Consider the following 23,833-nt stretch of genomic DNA (forward strand, 5'->3'; position numbering starts at 1 on the left):
TTTTCTCCAGGGGGCCGCATTTTAGCGCAAGTGTGTGCATGTGAGCACGCGTGTGTTTTGCTGCATCTAAATATAATGTGCCACCTATCTGAATGGCAAAACTAGAACCAAAAGCAATGGACAAATCCAAGTGCTGGCAAGCGCACAGAGCACCGGGAATCCTCAGATGTTGCTGGTGGGGATGTGGCCACTTTGGAAGACAGCTTGGCGGGTCCTCAAAATACTCACCATGGGGTTGCCGGGTGATGGAGCTGCTCCACTGCTGGGTATTAACCCAAAAGGAATTAAGTCTTCTGTCCACACAAGAGGCTGCACACACGTGTCCACGGCAGCATGATTCCTAGTCATCCCAAACTGGAGACAACCAGATGCTCTTCAGCTGGTGAATGGGTGGAAACACTATGGAATGTCTGGGAAGGGACATCACTCAGACCCAACAAGGAGACAGTGCTCGCAGAACACTGAGGAAGCGCAGATGAATCACAGTGGGAAAAAGAAGCCAGGCTCCTGCTGTGTGATTTCACTGCGTGTTCCCTGGTGGGGGGGCCAAGCTGTGGGGTCAAACCTCCATCCATGCTTGGGAAAGGCTGGGGGTGGGGGGATGGGACCACAGAGGGGCACCAGGGGCCTCCTGGGGTGGTGGAAATATTTTACTTCCTTTTTAGGGGAAGTAATTAGGCTGTTTATTTACTTTAATGGAGGCACTGAGGGTGAAACCCAGGACCTCACGCGGGCTACGCCCGCCCGGTGCCACTGAGCTATTTCACCTCTCGATTACGGTGGTGATGACACGGCTACATCTTCTCACCCCAATTCATAGACCTGTATACTACAAAAGGTGAGTTTTTCTGTAGTAAATAATTCTAAGAGCCTTACGTGTGGGTCTCTTGGGGCGGGTGTAACAAATGGCCACAAATTGGGTGGCTTAAAACCACAGAAGTGTCTTCCCTCCCATTCTGGAGGCCGGAAATCAGATGAAGGTATTGTCAAGGATGGAGACTCCAGGGAAGGGTCCCCCTGCCTCTTCCAGTTTCTGGGGACCCCAGGCATCCCTTGGCTTGTGGCCACACCACTCTTGTCTCTGCCTCTGCTTTCACGTGGCCTTTTCCCTGGCTGTCAAATTTCCTGTGTGTCAAATTTCCTGTCTTTTACAAGGACAGTTGTCATTGGATGCTGGGCCCACCTGTCACCCAGGGTGCTCTCGCCTCAAGCTCCTTACCTTGCTTACAGCTGCAAGACTCTATTTCCAACTGAGGCCACATTCAGAGATTCTGGGGACATGGATGTGAACATCTCTTTGGGGAGCCATCATTCGACCTGCCACCCGTTCCTTACAAATAAAAACAAGAGTGGCTACATCAGGACATTTTCTCCCAAATACTTCGGCCTGCACGTTACACCCAGGAATGTTCTAAAGCAAAATCCTGGACACCACATCCTTTCATCCATAAATACATGAATGTTTATCTATAAAGCAAAAATTCTCAACCAGGGGTGGTCCTGCCCCCCAGGGGACACTAGGACACCTCTAGGGACATCTGCCGCTGTCACCACAGCGGGTACTCTTGGGCTTCGAGTGGACGTTGGTGCGTGCGCGCGCACTCACACACACATAAGCTCATACTTGAGCCTTGGTCACGATCCCCGCTCGCCCCCTGGTGGCCACACTGGCCCACACGGACCCAGCCCCTAAGCTACCTATGACTGGATTGCTGGCAGGGGTGAACTCGGGTCTGGAAGGACCCCTCTGGCTTCTGGGGGCCTCACTCAACAGGTGGGAGGCTGAGGTGGGCCCCTGGAGAGGGGTGGTCTTAGGGGCCAAGAAGAAACCCACCAAGTGGAAGTTGATCCAGGACGGTGCAAACGGCCAGGAGAGGGGCCAGGAGAAACTCTGGCCTCCTTGATGCTCAGGGAGAGGGTGTAGGGGGTCTTGGCCTCAGAGCTGAGGGAAGCGAGGGGGCTGTGAGGGAGTGAGTAGATTTGGGGGCCAGCTGGGTATGAGTGTCCATAGGAGTGAGGGTCGTGGGTGGGCAGGAGAAATGCCAGGTGTGAGGGATAGGGTATACAGGAGGAGACGGGGCAGAGGCAAAGCCTGGGCCCTAGAAGACTCCATGGATGACCTGGGCCCCCACCCGAAGGCTGGGCCCCTGCTGTTACCTGGTCTTCCTATTTATAACTGGGGGCTCTGACCTCAAACCCAGGGCCCCACCTATAACCTTGGGTCCTCCACTATAATCTGGGACCCTACCTATAACCTGAGGACTCCCACCTGTATCGCAGTGCCTCTTAGCTGTAATATGGGGCTCCCCTAAGTAATCTTGGGCCTGTAACCTGGGGCCCCTTGCTATAACCTTGCTCCCCTACCTACAACCTAGAGCCTCCATGTATAACCTGGGTTCACCACCTATAAACTGGGACCCCTCCGTGGTAACCTGGGGCCCCACACCTATGTAACCTGGGGCCCCCGTAACCTGGGGGTCCCACCTGGGAGTCCATCACAGAAGCTGCAGGATAGTGAGGACAACATGGGAAAGCATTTTCCCCGGGGGCCACTGTAAATATGCAGGACCATCGCCCACGCCTGGTAGCACTCCCACTTGTCATGGTTTACAGCCTCAGAGGTCATCTTGCCTCTCCATCCAGAGTTTCACCCCAGGCTGCTAAGTCTTTTCTCTTTGTGGTGATTCATAAGGTAGCAGGACCTCTTAGTTCCAATGGCCTCTTATATTTGATGACATACGGTATGGTTACTACCCTCCCCCAGAAGGAGGATATGAGAGGCCAAGACCCGCCCAACTGAGGCTCTCTGCTGCAGCGCAAAGGGCTGGGGCCAGGGAGAGGGTCTCTGGAGAGGCTTAAAGCAGCCCTCAGGTCTCAGGCCCCATCATGCTGGGAAGGGCCCCCAAATCCGGTTCTGTGCTGTCTCGTTTTGGGTTTGATGCTCGCTATGAACCTAACATAAGCAGGCCAGCTGGGCTGCCCCAAGGCCTGCATCACCCCGAGGAGACAGCGCTAGCATCCTTCCCAGGCTTCTGGGGGCTCCCAGTCTGGGCACTCAGGTGTACCAGGCATCTGGGCAGGTGGCATCCCCTCTGCAAGCTTCAGTCACCTGTAAGGAGGGTAGAGGGAGGATTTTGGAACGTTTCATCACCTGAAAAGAAACCCTGATCCCATTAGCAATCACCTCTCATTGCTCCCCCCTCCCCAGCACCTGACAACCAGGAGCCCCCTCTCTGTGTCTGTGGATTGTCCTGTTCTGGACGTTTCACATCCATGGAATCACACACTGTGTGTCCTTCTGTGTCTGCTTCTCTCATTGAGCATCGTGTTCTCAAGTTCATCCATGTGTGTCAATGCCTTATTCTTTTTCATGGCTGAGTAACATTCCAGCATGTGGATACCCCATATTCTGTTTATCTCCACATCTGTTGATGGACATTTGCGTTGTTTCCACTTTTTAACCATCAAGTGACTCAGGCTGCTGGGAACATCTATGTAGAAGTTTTTGTGCAGACGTATGTTTCCAGTTCTCTTGGGCACATACCTAGGAGCGGAATTACTGGGCCATGTGGTAGCTCAACGGTAACCTTTCAACTTTTTTCTCAAAGTGACTGCACCATCTGCATGGATGTTCCAGTTTCTCCACAAGTCTGCCAATATTTGTTATTCTTTTTTTTTTTTAATCACAGCCATCCTAGTGGGTATAAAGTGGTTAATTTTAATAACGTATTTCTTTTAACCTAACATATCCAAAATTACTTAATTTCAACATGTAGTCAATGTAAATTATTGAAAGTTTTTGCATCACAGTTATTAGTAAGATACACATATATACACACCTTTTTTTCATGTTAAGCCTTCAAAATCCAGTGTGTATTTGTAGTCAGCACATCTCAATTCAGGAAGCCATATTACAGGAGCTCAACAGACACATGTGACCAGGGGCTGCTGCTGCAGTGGCCACAACAGACTCCTCCTCGACCCCAGAGAGCTCCCAAGTCTAGTTTCAGAGAATGAAAAAAAATGGGTAAAGAAATATATAAATGAGTCAATTTCTGATGGTGACACGTATTAAGAAGAAAATGAAACTGAAAAGGGGCTACATGCAAGGGAATGACCAGGAGGACTTCTCGGAGAAGGTGGCATCTCAGCCGAAATTTCACCTTCACGGACTCTTTCTGCAATGGTCACCAAACATTTCCTGAGTCCCTTCCATCAGGAGAAAGGGTGGAGGCTTTGTGAAGGAGAGTGGAGCCTACAGATGCCAGGGTTATCAAGTGCCCCCCGACTCCAAAAAGTCTGGACATAAGCCAACAGTCAAAAACATGGAAAATATCAGAAGGAATTTGAGTCGGGAGTGTTCCTTGCTCCTCTGTTTTCTGGAAGAGATTTAAAACTGATGTTATTTCTCCATGAAACACTTGGTGGAAATTCACAGATGAAACCACCTGGGTCGTTGCTGGAAGGTTTTCACTAGACTTAATCTCTTACTAGATATGACTTATGCAGATCATCTATTTTTTTCTGGGGGGAGCTTTCATTTTAGTGTCTTTTCAGCTGTTGGCCTACTTCACTTAAGGGCACAGACTTGTTCCTACAGCTAATTTTTAACATCCTTATGTCTGTAGTGATATCCCTTCTTTAACTTCTACTATTGGTCATCTTTTTTTCTTATCTGGTTAGAGTTTTATCAACTTTTTTTTTTATTTTTTCTAGGAAAAATCTTTCGGTTTCATTGATTTTTCCATTCTTCTTTTTAAAAAAATCTTTTTGTTGTTGCTGCTGTTACTGGAGGTACCGGGGATTGAACCCAGGACCTCCTTCATGATAAGCATGTGCTCTACCACTGAGCAATACCCGCCCCCCCCCATTCTTTTTCTATTCTATTTCATCAGTTTCTGCTCTGATCTTTGTGATTTAGGAATCTGGGGCTAATCCACATGTTCTCATTAGAACCTGCTGGTACGCTGGTGTGACTAGTGGTCCCTACCCCACAAAGCACACCAACCCCTCTTCTGTGGTTCATTTGATAATCTGATGAAACTCATGGCTGTCCCCAAAAACATGTACACGGGACACTCAATTTTGCACGTACTTTTAGGTAGTTCACACGTGTCAGGCTCAGAACCCCAGCCTGGAGCCCAAATCTGGTGTCAGCTCCCAACGCTTCCACACAAGACAAGCAGTCTGTTCTGGAAAAATAATAATCTAGTGCTAATAAGCAGAAAGGTAAAACACACAGGCCTGGAGGTATTTTCAACTTCACCAAACCATATTTTGCCAACTCTGCTTTTCATTCAGAGCACTTTGCTGGCACCACCCCAGCTGGGTTCTGGGTTTTACCCCGGGAGTTCCCTTGGGGCACAGACCGCCCGGGGCGTCTCTCTCTCCACCTGGCCCGAGGGAGGCTTAATAAAAAACTTTTTGCCTCGAGTCGGCCGCTTTCGACTACTTTTTGACCTCTGACCCCGCCTCAAGGAGGGTATCGGGGGAAGGGCCCTGGCAGGCGCCCACCAGGTCCCCGAGCCGCGTCCCGGTCCACCAAGGCTGCGCTCGGCCGCCACCGGTTCCGAGGAAGCCGTTCGCGCTCGAGATCTCCGACCCTAACACCCAACCCCTCCCAGGTCAACGCCGCGGCCTCACCTCAGGGCGCCCGCTTTCCACCCCCTCCCCGTGATGGGCGCCGCCGCGGTCCAATGAGCGATCCGAGCCCACCCCCGGGGCGGGATCGGGCGCGAACCAATCCCCGCTCGGGCGCCCACTCGGGTCCAAACGGCCCAATGGGCGGTGGCAGTGGGGCGGGCTGCGGGGGCGGGGCGGGCCGGCTCGGCCAACGGGCGTGCACGTCGGATCCGCGAGGGGCGGACCCGCGGAGGGCGTGCGGCGGCGCGGCGGCGCAGGGCGGGGGAGGAGGTAAACAAGATGGCTGCGGCGTGTCGGGCGCGGAAGGGGGAGGCGGCCGGGGGCGCCCGCGAGTGAGGCGGGGCGCGGCGGCAGCGGCAGCGGGTGCCGGCCGGCAGCGCGGCCGCCTTGCATGGGCTGGGCCCCCGCGCCGCCCCGCCTGCTCCACGCGCGCGGCGGCCGCGGCGGGGGACGCGCCGGCCGGGCCCCGGCGTCCTCGGAGACACCGGCCCGGGGCCTGTGGCCTGCGCCTCCTCGGCCGCCCGGAGCCCCGCGCGCCTCGAGGCCCGCGGCCGACGGCGTTCGGGTGGAGAGCGAGCGCGGGCTGCCGTTTGGAGCGGGGCGCCCGCCGGGCCCGCGCGGCCGCTCGGGAGCCCAGGCCGGTGTGCGGGCGCCCGGGCGGCGGCCGGCTCCGACGGGGTTTGCTCATTGCGGCCGGCGGGTCCCGGGCAGCCCCGGCCCCCGACGCGCGCCTGGCGCTGGCGGGATCCGGCCCCGCCGTACGGAGGTGCCCCGCACGCTCTGGACACGCACCTGCCGGCGTCTTGGGCACCCGGGACGGCGGGGCTCGCGGGAGACGCCCCCGAGCGGAGCGCCAAGCCCCCAGCGAAGCTCGCCTGCCCAGCTCTGGGGGCCCCGAGGCCGGCCTGCGCGGGGCCCTGGGCGCGCGCCACGGCCCGCTGGTAATGGACGGCGTGGAGAAGACTCGGCCCGGCCGCGTCCGTGTTGGTTCGAGGGTCTGAAGTCCCTGGAGGATGACCTAGCACTTCCCAGACCCACCGGCCTCCCGAGGGCCCCCGTGGACGCGCCGGCCCGCCCCGAAGCTGCGAGGCCCGGTGGCCGCCAAACTTGGGACGCTGCGCACGCTCGGGTGCCCGGGCTCTGGACCAGGCGCGGCTCTTGAACTTACCTTCAGTACAATCATTTCTTTTCCAAGAAGGGCTTTCTTTCTTTCTTTTTTCTTTTTTTGCGATTTTGTTGACTTTTTTTGGGGGGGGGAGGGAATTTTTTTGGAGGGGGCGCAAAAGGAAGAACTGCTCACCGGGGGAATACACTAAGGGCATAAGGGACCGCCGGCAGGAGTCGGAAGCCTGGGGTCCAGGATGGATGTGGCGGACCCGCAGCAGCTGGGCATGTTTACAGAGGGCGAGCTGATGTCGGTGGGGATGGACACGTTTATTCACCGCATCGACTCTACCGAGGTCATCTACCAGCCCCGCCGCAAGCGGGCCAAACTCATCGGCAAGTACCTGATGGGGGACCTGCTGGGGGAGGGGTCGTACGGCAAGGTGAAGGAGGTGCTGGACTCGGAGACCCTGTGCAGGAGGGCTGTCAAAATCCTCAAGAAGAAGAAGTTGCGGAGGATCCCCAACGGGGAGGCCAATGTGAAAAAGTAAGTGTGGCTTCTTCCTGGGTTGGGGTGCGGCCAGCGGGTCGGCCCCCTCCTTCCTTCCCTTCCTCCCTCCTCCCTCCTCTTCTCCAGGCTTCCCTGGGGTCCTCCCTTTCCTTAAGAACCTGAGCTGACTTGCCCGGGAGTCCAGGGCCACCCACTTCGGTACTTTGGTGAAGTTAGGCTGGCTTGTTGCAGCCAGTGTCCTGTACCTTTTGGCTCTTGGACACCCAGCAGAGCCCTCCTCACCCTACCAGCTGTCTGTATAGAAGCCCCGCAAAACCCGCCAGCCTTTACTTGGCTCTGGGCACTGGGTTCAGAAACGGTCCTGCCTGCCGCCAGCGGGTTTCTGAGCAGTGTCCGGCTGTTACTAGGACCCGAGAAATGCGATTTGTTTATCCTGTTGAAGGGGAACTCTGTGGCTGCCAAAAATAATTGTTTGCAGCGGCTTATCAGTCAGCAGGGAGGAACTTCGCCCTTTCTCACTCGCCAGGGATGTGACACCAGACACGTCCGTGACTCGCAGGTCCGGTGACTCCTCGAGAAGTGTACCGGCTTGTGTCCTGGCAAACTGTTTACACGGGTTTCTTCTGGCACCTGTCTGCCCGTAGGCGTCGCAGGGGTGTTGGGGTCTGCCTGCTGGAGCCTCCTGAAGATGGTGGGGGCCTGCCTCCTTCCTTCTGCTGCTCTCGGGGTAGGGGGCCTCCTCCTTATCGCTGCTGGCCAGGAGGACCCGCCCTGCCCGGGCCCGCACTCCTCTCCCCACCACCAGCTTCCAGAAGGGGTTTATCTGACGAGCTAAGCAGCAGGACTGGCCGGTGACCTCGGACGATTGTGGAAGTTCTGCTCCCAGGTCCACTTTCACCTCCTGCTTTCCTGGCCTGGCCTGCTTGCTCGCGTTTTGACAGCGTGCGGCTGAGCTGAGTTTCCTTGCTCAGGATGCGTGGGGTGCTGGGCTCTAGGAGCAGAGTGCTGCTGCCTGACTGGCTCCTGTTGGTGCCCGGCCCATGAGCACCTGGTGAAGGGCGAGGGCGGGGCCAGGCCAGTGGCCAGTTCTCCGTGTCTCTCACCTGTCAGGTGGGGGTGGGTCTGTGCCACCAGCCTCCTGGGGAGAGTGAGCGAGGTCATGCCTCTGAGTCAGATCCCCACTCATGGCTTCTAAGTCCCATTTTCTCTTTAAGCCAGAAGCATGTGGGGGTGATGTGACCTCGGCGGCTGCCGGTTTGCCACGGCTCTGGTTTGGGGGGTGGTGCGCTCCTGTGTCCTGGACGCTGCCCCCAAGGAGGGGCCTGTCCTCCTGGCTGTGCTTAGGCCTTGTCCCCAGGTCTGTCCAGAGAACGGGGTGATAGTATCTTACCGCTTGGCCCAGCCCTCCCGCCTGGAGCCAGCACAGGTCCACCTTGGCGCTGTGTGGCAGCCTGGACCCCAGCCTCTTGGGGGTAGCAGCCAGAGGGAAGTAGGGGTTCCCAGAGCCCCTCCAAGGGACCAGGCTGGGTTCCAGCACCCGTTGATCTGTCCAACTAGAGTCACCCAAGCCACCCTACTGGCCCTCCCGGCCTTCAGGGAGTAGAAGCGGGATGGAGAGGCCTCAGGTGGGCGAGTGCCCCCCCCCCCCCCGCATCCTGTATATGTGATAGAGTGCCCTGTATGCGCACATGCGTACGAAGGTCAAGTTAGAGGACGCTTACCGCCCAAAGGGTTTGCTTGAGCTCTGAGACCTGAGTGGAGGGTCATACAGTGCTGGCCCCCAGTCCTGCTTTCCTGGAGGGTCAGCTGCGGCCCTGGCACTGTGGGGACACAGTGTCCGTCGGAAGAACCAGAGGGGAAGCAGGCCAGGGACGTAGTGTGGCTGGCGGTCCCCAGCCGGCCTGACAAGTAGTGTCAGGTGTCACAGCGGCCGTGCCAGTGCCAGTCCACTCGCTCAGCCCTGGGTGGGTGTGCGGGACTCCGCCTCTCGGAGGCCCCCTCGGCTGTGCTGCCTGCCCGGCTTTGGTGTCTGTCATGAGAACCTGCAGGCAGGCAGCTCTGGACTAGAACCGACTACGCCTTCTTCCCTGGGTGCTGTGAGGGCCGTGCCCTGCCCTGAGGGGGCCTGTTCCCTGGTCCTGAGTCCCAGCGCAGAACTCTGGATAGAAGGCCTTGGAGGGCGGTGGGTCTGCCCCATGGTGGGCTCTCCTGCCAGGGCCGGGTGTCCACTCCCAGGCCTGAGACCCAGGCTTCAGGGCCAGCCTTGCTGCCAGGCGGCTATGGGAAAAAAGGCTCCTTTGTCCTGGAGAGACTTAATAAACTGAACTCCAGACTCGTTTCTTGTGAAGCGTCTGGAACCTTGCAGAGAAGCCTCGCGAGTCCTCCAGCTCTAGCCGGGTCGGGAAACTTCTTAAAGAATGGAGTTAGCGCAGAAGGAGCCCCCCCCCTCCGCCGTGGCTCCCCCAAGACAGTGGTTGTGGGTCTGTGCTCGTCCCTGACCTGCTGGCAGAAGCTAAGTCATACTTACTGTGACGGGAAAGTTCCAAAAAACGCCCAGAAGTGAAAAAAGGGGCTGCTCACCGCCTTAGTACCGACCGTGTGCTGCGTTCCTTTTGAGCCCCTCTTAGGTGTGTCCTCTCTTCCTCTCCAGCCACTTTCATGCAGGACAAACCCACCCCGAGGGTCGTCGTAAAGGAGAAGTCGGATTTGCTTGTGCTTCCCTAGACGGCGGGAGCAGGTGTCGGAGCAGGTCTCGGGCCGCACCCCTTGTGACACCGCTGCCCGGGAGGACAGGTGGCAGAGGGGCTTCAGCTCTTTGGAGGGGTCTTCGTCAGCTGCTGAGGGGTCTGTTTGCCCCAAGGCTGTGCTGCTTGGACCCCCGCCCCCAGCCTACAGCTGCCTTTCTGTTGAGGGCAGGTGGGGTCTTGGTGATGGTCCTGTGGCTTTGGGATGGGTGTGTGCAGAGCCCCAGGGTGTGTGTGCGTCAGGGGAGCGATGGGCCCTGTGGGGCAGCTCAGGCCTCGTGGCCTGCTTTCCCCATCCGTGACCCTGGTGCACCCGGGCCAGTCCCTTCCCTTTGCGTCCCTGCCCCTGTGGCCGAGCTGGGCCTCCCGTGGCGAGGCCGGACCACTCTGCAGTGACTGGTGGGCAGTGAGCAGTTGGGAAGCGGTTGGGATTTTAGCACATCGAGCAGCAGAACTCTGGACTGGGCTGCCTACCCAGTATTGGGAAGGATTCTGCTGTGGGGCCGGTCAGCTGCCTGCCAGAGGGGAGGGATGTGGAAATGCAGCGGGAGCTTGGGGTTGGGGGCGTTGGAACACACAGCAGGCCAGGTCCCTGGCAGTGCCGGGTGGGCGAGCGGGTGACGTGCCGCCCTGAGCAGCTGTGCACACCGGGGAATGCTGGCTCCTCACCCGAGAGTGTCAAGAACCACAACCGAAGCTGCCTGGGTCCACCACGCATTGAATGGTGATTTGTCCTCATAAGTGTTACGGAGATAGAATTTACATGATGTAAGATTCACACTAGTAGTGGGTAATTCAGTATCATTTAGTGCTTTCATAGAGTGTGCAACCATCACCCCTATTTAGCTCCAGAACATTCCATCACCCCAAAAAGAAACCCCATCCCATCAGCAGTCGCCCCTCTCCCCATTCCCCCAGCCCCTGACAGCCAGGAGCCCCCTCCCTGTGTCTGTGGACTGGCCTGTTACCGACGCCTCACATCCATGGAGTCACACACTGTGTGTTCTTCTGTGTCTGCTGCTCTCCCTGAGCTCGTGCTCTCAGGGTCCGTCCACGTGGCAGCGAGGGCCAGGGCTGCTCTCCTATTCACGGCTGAGTGATGTCCCTGTGTGTGGAGGGACGTGTGTGTATCTGTCCCCTGTCAGTGGACATTGGGGGTTTTCCTACCTGACGCCTGTTAGGAGCTGTGCTGCCGGGAACTTGCGTGAACGAGTGCTTGTGCTGAGCTGCACTTTGAGCAAATCTCCCCTTGTTTAATTCTCTCTCCGGGCCTGCCAAGGGCCCCTTGCCACATGATTAGAAGCACTGGCAGAGGGGTGAGGGGGTCTTGCCCTGTGTGTCCCTCTGCCAGGGGCGCCCGCTCTCTGTGGCCCCAGCCGTGACCCGGGCTGGCCCTGGGACAGGTGGCTGGCCCCGGGACAGGTGGCTGGCCCCATGTGCTGTGTTTTGGGCTGACGCTGGAGGCAGCTTCTCTCCATCCTCTAAGCTCCGACGGTCTGGGGACCCTCACTCTTCCATTTGTCTTCTGGTTAATCAAGGTGTCAGCCAAACAGTTGGCTCTGCTGGGGGAGCACCCACAGGCAGGTCCCTGGCAGCGCCGGGTGGGTGGGAGGGTGACGTACCACCCTGAGCAGCTGTGCACACCGGACGGAAGGCGCTGCTTCCTCTTGTTCACTTCCTGCATCCTGGCCGAGCGCCTGGCTTTTCCTCTTTCTTTAAATACTGGTTTTCTTTTTTTTTTTTTCCGGCCAGTGGTGTGGCTTGTAAGAGACAGAAAACTTTGCGGAGGAGGTGATGGCAGCCCCCATCCCCCCAGGGCACTGCAGTGAACGTTTCTGGGGCTCCATAACCGGCTCCCAATGTGCATCTCCATGCCATCCGCTCGCGCGCGTGTGGTTCCCACAGCCCTGTGTCAAGTTTGACATCAAAGCCACTTTCCGGGTACCAGTCATGGGACTTAGCATGTTTACCCAGGAAGCTCTGATCAGTTAGTTGAGCAAACAGATGGGCGACCAGATGCACCCACAGCAGGTCAGCCTGGTTCGGCTGCAGTGCGGGGCCCTCTCTTTTGGAGCTCACCTTGCCGGCGTCAGGGTGGAAAGGCGGCTGCATCTGCCTGGGACTTGGCTCTGACCTCTCCCGCAGAATTCACGTGGTGGTTTTGCCCTAGAGACAGTTGGGCAGGAAGAGGCTTGGCCCAGCCAGCCCAGAAGGTAGTTCCAGGCCTGGAGTAAATCAGAACACAGAGAGCAGAGCAGTCGGGAAGGACTGGGTGAGCTCCCAGGGCCTGTCAGCATGCAGCGGGGTCCCTGGTCCAGGAGCTGCCCCACAGCGTTGTTGGCAGCCTGCATCGGAGTTCAGGGCCTTATTTCCACACTCACGTGTCAGGCTGCTGCCCCATCCCCAAGGTGGCGACATGTCGGCTCAAGGTCTGAGCGCTCCTTGTCTCAACACTTGCGTCTTAGCTGCGATGAGAGAAGCTGTCGTGGTCTGTCTGGATGCAGAGAAGGGGGACTGGAGGAAGGTTCCAGGGCTTAGAGGCTGGCTCGGACGGGTGATCTGAGTTGTCCTGAGCTGGGGTCTGTGCTAACTGTTCCTCACCCCATGTGCAGTTTCGGAAACTAGAGTTGGGGAGACATGGGGTCTGCGTGTGGGCAATCCTTCATCCCTGTGATGTCCTTCCCCTCTTGGGGCTGTACACCTGCCCCCCTGCCCCCAGGCGCCCACACAGCCGCCTCCCAGTCCTGGCCGCTGGCCCCTTGCTGGCCAGGTGGCTCCACAGGTAAGTTGGCTGGCTGGGTGGGTGGCAGGTGCTGAGCAGTGGTCTCTGAGAGGAGCCGGCTCTGCACACACAGCAGGCAGCAGGTGGCAGGGACCTCATGGCCACTGGCGTATGCACCGCTGGCTGAGTATGGCCTCCGTCGGGGGCAGCTGGGGTCTCATAGTGCGTCCCATTGCTGTCTCCTACTGCCACATGTCTGTTGGATAAAAGTGGGGTGGGACTCGCCGGTGGGTAGAGGGCCCCCAAGTCGGGGCTGAGCTCCGGCCAGGGGAGATGGCAGCCAGTGGGGCCAGGAGTCAGAGCTCTGGGGTGATCCAGGTGGTGGGATGCAGGGAGGAGGAAGGAGGACTGCGGCACAGGGCTGCTCCCAGACAGTGGTGGGGAGGCCCTGGGCGTCTGGTTGCCCGAACCCCACAGATGGGCCTGGTGAGGTCCATCGCGGAGCAGGTAGGATCTGGAGGCCAGCGCCTGGACCGTTCTGGGAGGACCTGCCAGAGGTCGGGAGGGGGCTCACAGGCAAGAGGAGCAGCTGGACGGGTGCTCCCCAGCCAGGACCGTCCCGATCCTTTACAGCAGGACGCATCCTGCGATCTGGCCCCAGGGACACCTGGCAACGTCTGAGGACATTGGTGGTCAAATAGTCCCGTGTCACAGGGCTGAGGTGGGGTTACCATGTGTTAATTATTCACAGGAGAATTGAGTGTGGGTCCTGCTCATGCTAGATACCAGGCTAAACCCCCAGCCTCAGAGGCTCCTGGCTTTGCAGCCCCTGGAGGATTGACACTTACAAGGGTGCGAGGTGTTATGGCATGGGATCCACGCCCGGCCACCGTCAGGAAGGGCTTCCTGGAGTAGGTGACCTTTTCGTGGAACCTGGACAGTGGGAGGGAGGGACCCAAGTTTCTGACATGATTGGGGGCCCCTTACCTTCCTGGCTGTTCTGATGTCTCATGCTTCCTGGTGAGGACTTTTGAAGTCTTTATTGAGATACTATTCAGATGTCATGCAATTTGGTGCCGTTTAGAATCTTCATAGAGTTGTGCCACCATTACCTCTATTTCCAGAACACTCTGTCACCCCAAGAAGAAACCTTGTCCCCGTTAGCAGTCACCCCCTCATCCACCACACCCCCTCCCAGCCCCTGACAGCCAGGAGCCCCCTCCCTGTGTCTGCGGACTGGCCTGTTCTGGACGTTTCACATCCATGGAGTCACAACACACACTGTGTCCTTCTGTGTCTGCTTCTCCCACTAAGCATCGTGCTCTCAGGGTCCGTCAACATGGGAGCAGGTGTCAGGGCTGCTCTCCTTCTTGTGGCCGAGTGATAATTCCTGCATGTGGAGGGACAGTTGCGTTGTTTCCACTTTGGGGCTTTGGTGGATCGTGCTGCCATGAGCACGCATGTGCAGGGCTCTGTAAGCAGTTGTCCTGGGTGAGCACCTTGAGTGGAATTGCTGGGTCAGTTGGTGGACCATTCAACCTTCTGAGGCACTGCCGAGCATTCCCCACATCTGGGCTGTCAGGGCCCATCCTGCTCAGGCCCCATGGGGAGAGAGGCAGCGTCAGGAGGCCATCTGCAGAGCGGGCAGTGCTGGGCCCTGCCCTGATCCGCTCTGGCAGGGTGCGGGGAGAGGAAGGAGGTCCTGTCCTCATGGAGACACCCTAGCAGTGGCGTGGGGCTGGGGCTTCAGTCCCAGAGGGAGACCCTGAGGGGATGCCAAGGGCGGGCTGGGCCGTCCCTGGGCTATGGTCACGCCAGCTCCCACGCACGGGGGTGCCGATGCCCTGCCATCCCGCTGTCCCTGAGCCGCCGTCGCCATGTCTTCAGAAAGCAGGACTGTTGGTCTTCAGTTCAAAAGCTGGAAGGCGCCCTGCTGGGTGGCTGTGCCTGGGTGTCTGTGGGAGCCTGGTCTGCTTGGAGCCCTGCCCACTGCTGCCTCGAGTGGGCGTCCTCCCCTCGCCCAGCAGAGGGGGCCGGTGGGCTGGCTGATGCCTCTGTCCTCTCTCTTCAGGGAGATCCAGCTCCTGCGGAGGCTGCGGCACAAGAACGTCATCCAACTGGTGGATGTGTTGTACAACGAAGAGAAGCAGAAGATATATCCTTCCTGCTTGGGGCCGGGGCTCGGAGCTGGGCTCAGGACAGGCTAGGGTGGTGTGGGGCCGGGGCTGTCCCCCGGCTGCAGACCGGAGTCCTGGCTTCATCTGGATGCGCACAGGCCCCGTGCCCCGCCTGTGTTTAGGGGCCTCCTGGTGGGAGCTTTCCCTGCCTCTGGCCCTGGGGCCTCGCCTTGCCCAGTGGCTGCCCTGGAAGGCACAGTGGGTGACATGGGAAGTGTGTCACTATAGAAGTGTCACACCCCAAGTGTCCTGGGCATGGCTCTGGCCAGGGGGCCGATGTTTTTCCACAAATGTGCCTGTCACTGGCTCGCTGCGCAGAGTGAGGGGTTCCCAGCACATGGCTCCTCTCCATCTGCATCTCAAGGCTGCCCCCCTAGGGTGGAGATACCACCGGGGCTGTGGCCTGACCCAGGGCTCCCTGTGCCCGCCTCCTTCTCTCCCACTGGCCTGGGACAGGCGGCCGCTCCCAGTCTGGCCTGGCCTGGCCACACTTGGCCTCCATGCCCCTTCCCGGGCCTTCTTCCTAACGTCCCCATGTGCCCCTTGCTCCCTTAGGAGCTGGGGTGGGGCTTGAGCGCCTTCTTGGGGTGCTGAACCACCAGAGGGGGCTTCCTGCAGGGCTGGTATGCTGGGGCCTGAGCCCAGGGGATGCAGCCACAGACGCCACGGTTGGGCCCTGCAGGGTCCTTGGAGGGGCAGGGGCCCCAGTGGTCCCTCAGGGTGCTCGGCTCACCCTCATTAGTGCGGTCTCTGTCTCCCCCGGCGCCTGTCAGTTCCCTGGGGATGGACCCTGTCTGGGGCAGGTCTTGGCCAGGCTGCGTTTTCCTTAGCGACACACGTATATGGTGATGGAGTACTGCGTGTGTGGCATGCAAGAGATGCTGGACAGCGTGCCTGAGAAGCGCTTCCCCGTGAGCCAGGCCCACGGGTGAGTGCACGGCTCGCTCCCGGGCCCAGGGCTTTAAGGGGTGGTCCCTTGTTCAGACAGCTTATTCTGATTGTCAGTGAAGTGAAAGTTCAGATTTGTTTAGAACTCAAGGCTTTGGAGACCTGGTCTGTGGGACCGCAGCCCGACAGCTGGTTCCTGGGCACCTTCCTGCTCCGGTGTGCCCACTGCCTAAGGCTCTTCTGGGGCCTCCTGGTCCTTAGGTAGCTCCTCATGGTGGTCTGCTCTGTCCCCAGCTGGCAGGTCCTCTGGGGAGTTGCCCCCCAACCTCCAGCTGCTGCAAGGCCAGGCAGCCTGCAGCGTGAAGGGAAGGGGGTTGGTGCACTGACCTGGGTCCCTAGCCCCAGCGGAGAGTCCAGGGCAGCTGGGGGCCGGGGAGCCTGCCTCTGCTTCCCTGATAGGCTGCCTCTCTGTCGTCTGTCTGTTTGCCCGGCCTCGGCGGTTCCTGGGCTGTGGCCTCCCATCTTTGGTCCCGCAGGGTCACTCCATGCGGTTGCTGAGGGGTCCTGAGGGGAGGGGCCGGCCCGGTGGCGGGCGGTCACGGAGGCCTCCCTGCAGGTACTTCTGCCAGCTGGTGGACGGCCTGGAGTACCTGCACAGCCAGGGCATCGTGCACAAGGACATTAAGCCCGGCAACCTGCTGCTCACCACTGGCGGCACTCTCAAGATCTCCGACCTGGGCGTGGCTGAGGTAGGTGCCCCCTGGGACCTGGGGCTGGGGCGCGGCCCCGGAGCCCCTCCCTGAGGCCCACCTGGCCCTGCCGCAGGCCCTGCACCCGTTTGCCGAGGATGACACGTGCCGGACAAGCCAGGGCTCCCCCGCGTTCCAGCCGCCTGAGATTGCCAATGGCTTGGACACCTTCTCGGGCTTCAAGGTGGACATCTGGTCGGCTGGGGTCACGCTGTAAGTGCCCCTGGCCCCGGCCCCAAGCACCCTGTTGGAGCTCCAGGCTTTCATCGCCTGCCCCTCCCGGTGGGTCCCTCAGATGTCGCTGCTCCCCACCTACTCTCAGGGGTGCACACGGGGCCCAGCCTCCCGCCCTCGGGCTCCTGTGGGTCTTCATCCTCGCTTGTTCACACACTGGCCACACTTGTTGGGGGGAGCGTTTCTGTGCTGAGAATTCTCCAACGTGTCACGAGCGATTCTTGGTCCACCACTGTGTACCCCCACCCAGACCTCCATGTGGTCCGGCTGTCCCTCCATCGGGGCACATCCAGGTAGCCAGCACTGAGTGGGCCTTTGTTCTCGGGAACCTCCTTCGTGCCTGAGGTGAGCTGGGCTGCAGCCCGGTGCAGGCCAGCACAGGAGCGGGTGCTTGCGCTCCCGAAACATGACTGGCGCACCTGCGAGCCACGCTGTTCTAGTGTACGAGCCAGCGGTTTTCCATATCTTCCGAGTTGTGAGCCACTGCCATCCAGTCCAGAACATTCCCGCCACCGAGCATGGGTCCCTGTAGGGGAGGCTGGCTCCTGGCCAGGGCTGCGAGAGGAGTCCTCCTGACTGGCTCTGTCCTGCCGGGGCACAGCTACAACATCACGACAGGCCTGTACCCGTTCGAGGGGGACAACATCTACAAGCTGTTTGAGAACATCGGGAAGGGGGACTACACGATCCCTGGCGACTGCGGCCCCCCACTCTCGGACCTGCTGAAAGGTGAGGCGCTCGAAATGGGGGGCAGGCTGTTGGGGCGCCAGTGGGCTGGGGGGGGCCCTGGGGGTTTTCTCCGGACCACCCACCTCCTGAGAGCGGGGCCTCCTCTGTGTAGACACCACACCCCATGCTACGGATGTGGGTGCAGGGCCGAGTTGGGCATGGAGTGGAGTGGAGTGGGGACTCTGGGAGGGGCTCGCTGGCTCCTTTGGACTCTATCGCCTGCTTTGGGTCTTTGTTCCACCCTGTTCTGATCCCTCTGCACCTGCGAGGAAATGGCCGTGACCCCAGTCAGTGGGGGTCTCCTGCAGGACCTTCTCCTGCTGCGTTTCCCAGGCTGCACAGCAGGTGGCGCTGTGTGTGCAGCCCAGAGGCCATGGCCAGGTGTGCTGGGTGGGAGGCACATGGACCCCCTGGGGTCGGACAGCTGTTAGGTGGTACAGGTTATGGTGACACTGCACACCCGGGGTATTGCCCTGGCCTGTGACTGGCGTCAGCACCCTATCGCCCCAGGTCCTTCTGTCCACGGTCACCACGCTGTTAACTGGCCTCACGCTCAGCTTTGCCGGACGCTTGGTCAGTACCTAGACTCCGTGTGGCTTACTGCTTGAGGGAGTAGGTTCACAGTCCTGAGTCCCGCTGGCTCTTAGGTTTGTTGATTAGGGTGCATTGAAGCTGAAGGTGGACAGCCGTGTTTCAAGTGCTCTCCGGCTCGTGCAGCCCAGCCCCTCCTGCCCTGTCTGGGCCTCACTGGCAACTGCCCGGGTGCTGGGCACGCCGCCCGGGTGGGTATTCTTGGAGCGTGGGAAGGGCCAGCAGGCGGGAAGCGTCGCGGCACCGACTTCTCTGAGCTGTGTGCAGCCCAGCCTCCTCCCCACCTCGAGACCTCCTGGAACGCTCTGGGGCTGCCCGTCCTCAGGTGTGCCTAGGCTGTGGCCCCAGCCTCCTCCTTCAAGGGCTTTCCGTGCCCTGCGGTCTCAGCTCTACTGAGAGCTGTTGTAGATGGTGAGCCATGGTTTGGACTCGCCTTCCCTCGACAGGTGCTGGTGGGTGGGTATTTTCTCTAAACGAAGCTTTCCTTGCTTGAGTGATGACGGTCTGTTGCCTCCCTTACTCCCGCCAGTGCTGGAAACAGCACCAAGTCAGGCGGTGAGGCTGCAGGAGGTCTGTGTCCTATCCCCTCCTCCTTCCTTTGCCGGGGCCCCAGGGCTGCCTCCCCTCGAGTCTCTAGAACACCGCCCTGGCCCTGAGTCCCACGAGTCAGAGTTGGCGGGGCCCCGCACACCCCACCCCTGCAGTGAGGCCACAACTCGCGACCCTGCTCCTCTCCCACACTGAGGCTTTCGGCCCTCTGAGCCCCAGCTCCCGAGGCCGCTGCACATTTCCTGAGAACAGGGCCGCCCCTAGCGGGGCGCCATTCAAGGCCTGGCCCCCCACCCCTCCTCTGAGTCATGCTGTGTTCTCTCGCAGAAGAGGGGCTGAAGCTGCAAGGAGCCCGGCCTTGAGGAGCGGGAGCTGTGGGCTCTGGGGTCCTGCTCCCTGAGGGTGGTGTTGCCGCCCTTAATGGGGTCACCGCCTGGGGCCAGCCCAGTGCAACCCGCGGGTCGGTCCTGCCCCTCCTGAGGGTCCTGGTGGGGGACCTGCCCCCAGGTGCTGAGCAAAAGTCCCATGCACAAATATCCACGGTGTGTCACCCTCGGGGCCTCCAGTTCTCCCCCTGCCGTCACCAGGGCTTTGGGGTCCTGGCTAGAGCTGGGTGGGTCCCAGTGCTTTGTCTGCCTGGGGAATGTGGGCCAGCGGCAGGTTCAGGGTCCCACATCCCAGCCTGCTCTGGGGTTGGGGTGAGAAGCAGTCTCAGTCTTTGCAGGTTCTGCCGGGGAGTCTGGTGCGTCGAGATGGGGGCCCCGGCTGCATCTGCCCCGCTCAGTGAGGCTCGGCGTCTTTGTGCCCATGCCGGCTGCCCATCTGGCGGAGGCCAGGCCAGGGAGGTGGGCCGCCTCAGTGCTGCGCTCCATCACTGCCCACACACGGCGTCCCCTCCCCTGTCCAGGCACCCTTGCATGTCCCCACTCCCCCAGGCTGAGCTGGGGCAGGGCTGGGCCTCTGCCTGGGGCTGACCCCTACAGCCACTGCTGGTCTCCCTGGCAGGGATGCTGGAATACGAGCCGGCCAAGAGGTTTTCCATACAGCAGATCAGACAGCACAGGTGAGCGCCCTGCAGGGCCGGCTTGTTGCTGGTGCCACTGCCACTTGGGGTCTGCCTGTGGGAACCACTAGGGCCAGGGAGGGGCAGGTCTTTGCCTGCTCGGTTTCTCCAGCCTGCCTGCCCCCTCCCGTGTGGTTTTCTGCGCTGGGAGTGGGGGGTGGGCCTGCATGGGCAGCTAGGTGAGGCCCAGGCCATCCTGACACGCTGGCCTCTGCAGCTGGTTCCGGAAGAAGCACCCGCCGGCCGAGGAGCTGGTGCCCATCCCGCCGAGCGCAGACTGCAAGGACCGGTGGCGTGGCATGACGGTGGTGCCATACCTGGAGGACCTGCACGGCTGTGCCGACGACGTGGACGAGGAGCTCCTCGACATTGAGGACGACATCATCTACACTCAGGACTTCACGGTGCCCGGTGAGTTGGGCGGTGCTGCGGCTTCGAGGCCTGGCCTTGTGTCCACCCAGCCACGCCAGCGCCGAACTGACGTTTCCCTGACCTTGACCCTTTCCCTGAAGGGGCTGCTGAGGGCGCATCGAAGCCAAGGGGCAGAGACCGCCGCCTGGGTGCCCTTCCACAGCTTGGGCGTGTGCCCTGTGTCCAGCGCGCAATGAGAGTTGGGGGAGGCCCCTCCCATGGCCCTGAGGGTCCAGTGGCCCTCCTGGCGCAGGGCCACCCTCCTGATGCGCCGCCTTCTTCCCCAGGTGGCGAGGCGGTGTCTGAGGCAGGGCTTAGAGAGAGAGGCCCGCGGAAGAGCCAGTGCTCAGAACTTTCTGGAGAGGAGGCGGAGGCCAGGGCCACTGCGGAGCTCCTGGCAGGGCCGGGGACTTAGCGTGGCACTGCCGCGCCCCTGCGGGCCCTCGCTGACCTTGTCTGGGTCTGAGGGAGGCTGGGCCACTGCCCACCCCACAGCATCCCGGTTCTGTGCTGGCCTGGGGCTGGATCCGCAGGCTCCTGGCATAAAGGTCTGCCCCGCTGAGTGTGTGCGGCTCGTGCTTGCCTCTTGCGGCTCACCAGCCAGGTCCTAAGGCTTCTACTGTAGCAAGTGCCTGTGAGCAGGGCCGCTGCAGGGCCCAGGGCTTCCAGGGAGCGGGCCCTGGGCGGGTCTGGTGTCCTGCTCTCCTGGTGTCAGGCTCGCGTCTCTGGTGCCTGTGGCAGCCAGCGGCGGGGTCAGCCTGGAGCTTGTGCCTCTCTGGCTTGGGCTCAGCCATATCCCTGTTGGGGTCCTAGGGTCTGGAGCTCTTGGATGTGGTGTGTGTGGTGCCCCTGGCCCTGGGACCCTGGCCACAGTTGAGTCCTGGGTCTGAGGCCTCCTGGAGCCTCAGTCCACTCCGCAGAACAGGAACCAGGTGTCATGCCTCTCAGAGACACGTGGGCCCACCGCGGGTGCCTGGGTGTGGCCCACCGGGCCCCCAGAGTCTTGCCGGGCATTGACTGTCCCTCCAGGCCTATGCCGGAGGCCGGGTGCTGCTTTTCCCGGTGGGGGGGGAAGCTCATCCAAGAGTGCTTCTCTGGGCCCAATTGGGTCCCTGGCCCAGGTGTGTCCCCCATGCCAGACATGGGACATCTGGCCCCGAGGTCAGGCCGCTGCCTCTCTCTGACCTACTCGCCGGTCAGCAGCTGGCTGTCCACGGCTCAGACCTCTCTCACTCCCGCCCTGGCCCTACTCAGACTTCCCGCTGCTTGCGTTGACCTCCTGGGCTGTCCCTGGTCCTGCCGCCCACCTCAGAGCTGGGTGTGGGCCTGCTGCTGGTGTTGGTTGGTCTGGGCCAGTGAGGGGATCACATGCCCACCAGCCGCCCTCTACCCAGAGTCACTGCACTGGGGGCTGGGCTCTGGGTGATCTGTGCACGGCCCCTCCCTGCTGGAGCAGGTGCCTGACACCCCTGGTGCTCAGAGTTCTGACTTGAGATGCTTCTCGTGCATAGGCGGGTGGGCTCTTGGCAAGTCTGGCGGCTACCGAGTAGGGAGTAGGCAGTGGACGCTGTTGGAGATGGGGCTTGCATGGGGAGGAGAGGGGCTCGAGACAGCGGAGGGCGGTTTCTTGCCGATGTCCGCAGGAGGAGGGTGGCTGAGTGCACAGCACCCTCCATCCCCCACGCCTCGGCGGGAGCTCAAAACGCGGGGCAAAATGTGGGGTGTGCAGCCCAGGCCAATGGCCCTGCAGGATGCCTGTGAGGGCTGGCGGCCTGCAGAGAGGATGGGTGGAGTGCATGGGCCCCATGCCAATCCCTCTGTTGGTGCCCGGCATGGAGAGCCGAGGTGGGCCTTTGTGGGAGAGACATAGGGTCTCCCCACAGGCTGGCGAGGTCTGACTGTCACACAGGTGAGAACCCAGGCTTGGGCCCCGGGCCCCTGGTCCTTCACTGTGCTCCCACAGCAGAGGGCGAGCAGGGCAGCCCAGGCCCACCTGAGTGCAGACGCCCCAGCTCACATCTGAACAAGCAGGTGAGCGTGGGCTGGGCCCCCACCCCGGCTGACCAGCTCCCCTCTCCCTGGATTAGGGCTCCAGGCAGACCCTGGGCAGGTCAGGTAGGCCAGGTGGTAGAGGAGCCCGGGCCCCACTGGCTGGAGGTAATGACCCGGGCCTGGGCAGGTGGGGGCCCTAGAGGTGTGTTGGTCTTGAACCCCCAACCAGCACACACTTGCTCTCTCCCTCCTAGGACAGGTCCCAGACGAGGAGACCAGTCAGAGCGGACAGAGCAGGGGCTTGCCCAAGGCCTTGTGTGTGAATGGCACAGAATCAGCCCAGCTGAGCACCAAATCCAGGGTGGAGCGCCGGGCCAGTGCCACCTCCAACCCCGCCCGCAAGGCCTGCTCGGCCAGCAGCAAGATCCGCCGGCTCTCGGCCTGCAAGCAGCAGTGAGGATGCTGCCCACAGGTGGGACACGGTGGGGACCAGCAGAAGTGGGTGGGGGGAAGGTTGTGGGCACTGCCAGTGCCTGACCACAGCCAGCCCTGCCCTTTGCAGCCGTCACTCTGTGCTTACTGCCACTGGGGTCTGGGTTGGAGGTGGAGGAGGGCACTTTCAGCAGGACACTGGCCGCTCACTTGGGGGTGAGGGCCCCTCAACCCAAGGGGCTCATCCCTTCTCCAGCCCAGGCTGCTCCTGGTGTTTGAGGAGGCAGTGAGGGAGGGTGGGAGGCTGGGAGGGCCGGGAGGGGCTGTGGTCCGGTTGAGGCTGTCGTCTTGGTTGCTGCCTGGTCTCTTCTCTGCTTCCTCCTCCCACCCCTGACTGCCCCTGAGGCAGTGGGAGTTTCAGGTCATAGACCTTGCCCAGCCACATCCCCTCTTCCGGGAGCTGCCCCTGAAAGGGCCCCCAAAGAACTTATCTGCCAGCATCAGGACCAGCCAGGCGGAGTAGAAACTGCTTTGGAGGGAGCGGTGTCAGGGCAGTGCTTGCTCCTGCCAGGCAGGGAGGGCCCTCAAGGCAGCACAGACCTCCCTGTTCTCCTGAGGCGTCTGACAGCACCGTGTGACCCAGCCTCAGTCTCCCCACCCTACATAGGGCCCCAGGGGCAGGCCTGTCTCCTGGGGTGCAGAGCGTGTGTGTTGGCTCAGAAGTGACCCACCTTCTGTCCTGGTCTCAGCTCATCTCCGGGAGCCCCTGCCAGGTCCTCAGTCTTCCTGCCGAGTGCTGGCCTGCTGCCCACCACCCAGGAAGGCCACCACCGGGCCCTTCACGCTGACCACCCCTCCGGAAGCCGGGGGGGCCTGGAGGGATGTGGCTGGGGGACAGCAGGGACTGGGGTCTGGCCTTCCCGTGATGGCCAGTGGACATGACCTCCTGCTGACTGCAGTCCTGTGCTGAGCCCCTTCCCCCGGCCAGGGGAGGAGGGAGAGGGCCCGATGTGGCCCCGTGCCAGCCTTCACCATGCACTTTACGTTGAGACTACTGGTTCTCGCCTGCCCCAACTCCTTTTTACTCTGCCACTCGTTAGCGCCTCCCACACCTGGTGACGCGTTCAAACCAACCAGAGCCGCAGCGGGACGGGCATCACGAGCAGGCCTCTCCACCCAGGTGCATGCCCAGCACCCAAGGAAGCTAGGCGGCTGCCTTGTTTTTGTTGTTTGGCTGGTTTCTTTCTTTTTTAAAAAAAAAGAAAAAATAAAACAGGTGGATTTGAGCTGTGGT

General features: G+C 60.7%; 1 protein-coding gene and 1 long non-coding RNA gene across 6 annotated transcripts; one reads left to right on the top strand and one right to left on the bottom strand.

Annotated features, from left to right (window-relative positions):
- Nucleotides 1-1,336: 1,336 nt before the first annotated feature.
- On the bottom strand, nt 1,337-6,912 carry LOC105104115 (uncharacterized). Of its 4 annotated transcripts, XR_010378045.1 has the most exons (5): nt 5,644-5,686; nt 5,096-5,192; nt 3,840-4,000; nt 3,545-3,694; nt 1,337-3,109 (listed from the first exon to the last, which is right to left on the bottom strand). It is a non-coding gene; the product is annotated as an uncharacterized LOC105104115 (long non-coding RNA). The 4 variants fall into 4 exon arrangements; XR_010378046.1 differs by lacking the exons at nt 5,096-5,192; nt 5,644-5,686 and adding an exon at nt 6,812-6,912; XR_004132053.2 differs by lacking the exon at nt 5,096-5,192 and having other exon boundaries at nt 5,644-5,671.
- On the top strand, nt 5,910-23,825 carry STK11 (serine/threonine kinase 11). 2 transcript variants are annotated; one of them, XM_010997794.3, is made up of 10 exons: nt 5,910-7,294; nt 14,796-14,879; nt 15,740-15,829; nt 16,406-16,538; nt 16,615-16,751; nt 17,374-17,501; nt 19,647-19,704; nt 19,922-20,115; nt 22,362-22,579; nt 23,289-23,825. In XM_010997794.3, exons 1-9 carry the CDS (start codon nt 7,005-7,007, stop codon nt 22,562-22,564), a joined length of 1,317 nt encoding a protein of 438 aa, XP_010996096.1. In that variant the 5' UTR covers nt 5,910-7,004; the 3' UTR covers nt 22,565-22,579; nt 23,289-23,825. The 2 variants fall into 2 exon arrangements, 1 of the variants encoding a protein (XP_010996096.1); XR_010378044.1 differs by lacking the exon at nt 23,289-23,825 and adding an exon at nt 20,403-22,146 and having other exon boundaries at nt 6,880-7,294; nt 22,362-22,500.
- The last annotated feature ends 8 nt before the right edge of the window (nt 23,826-23,833 follow it).

This window comes from Camelus dromedarius, chromosome 27 (genome assembly GCF_036321535.1).
Source record: "Camelus dromedarius isolate mCamDro1 chromosome 27, mCamDro1.pat, whole genome shotgun sequence".
NCBI classification, from domain to species: domain Eukaryota; kingdom Metazoa; phylum Chordata; class Mammalia; order Artiodactyla; family Camelidae; genus Camelus; species Camelus dromedarius.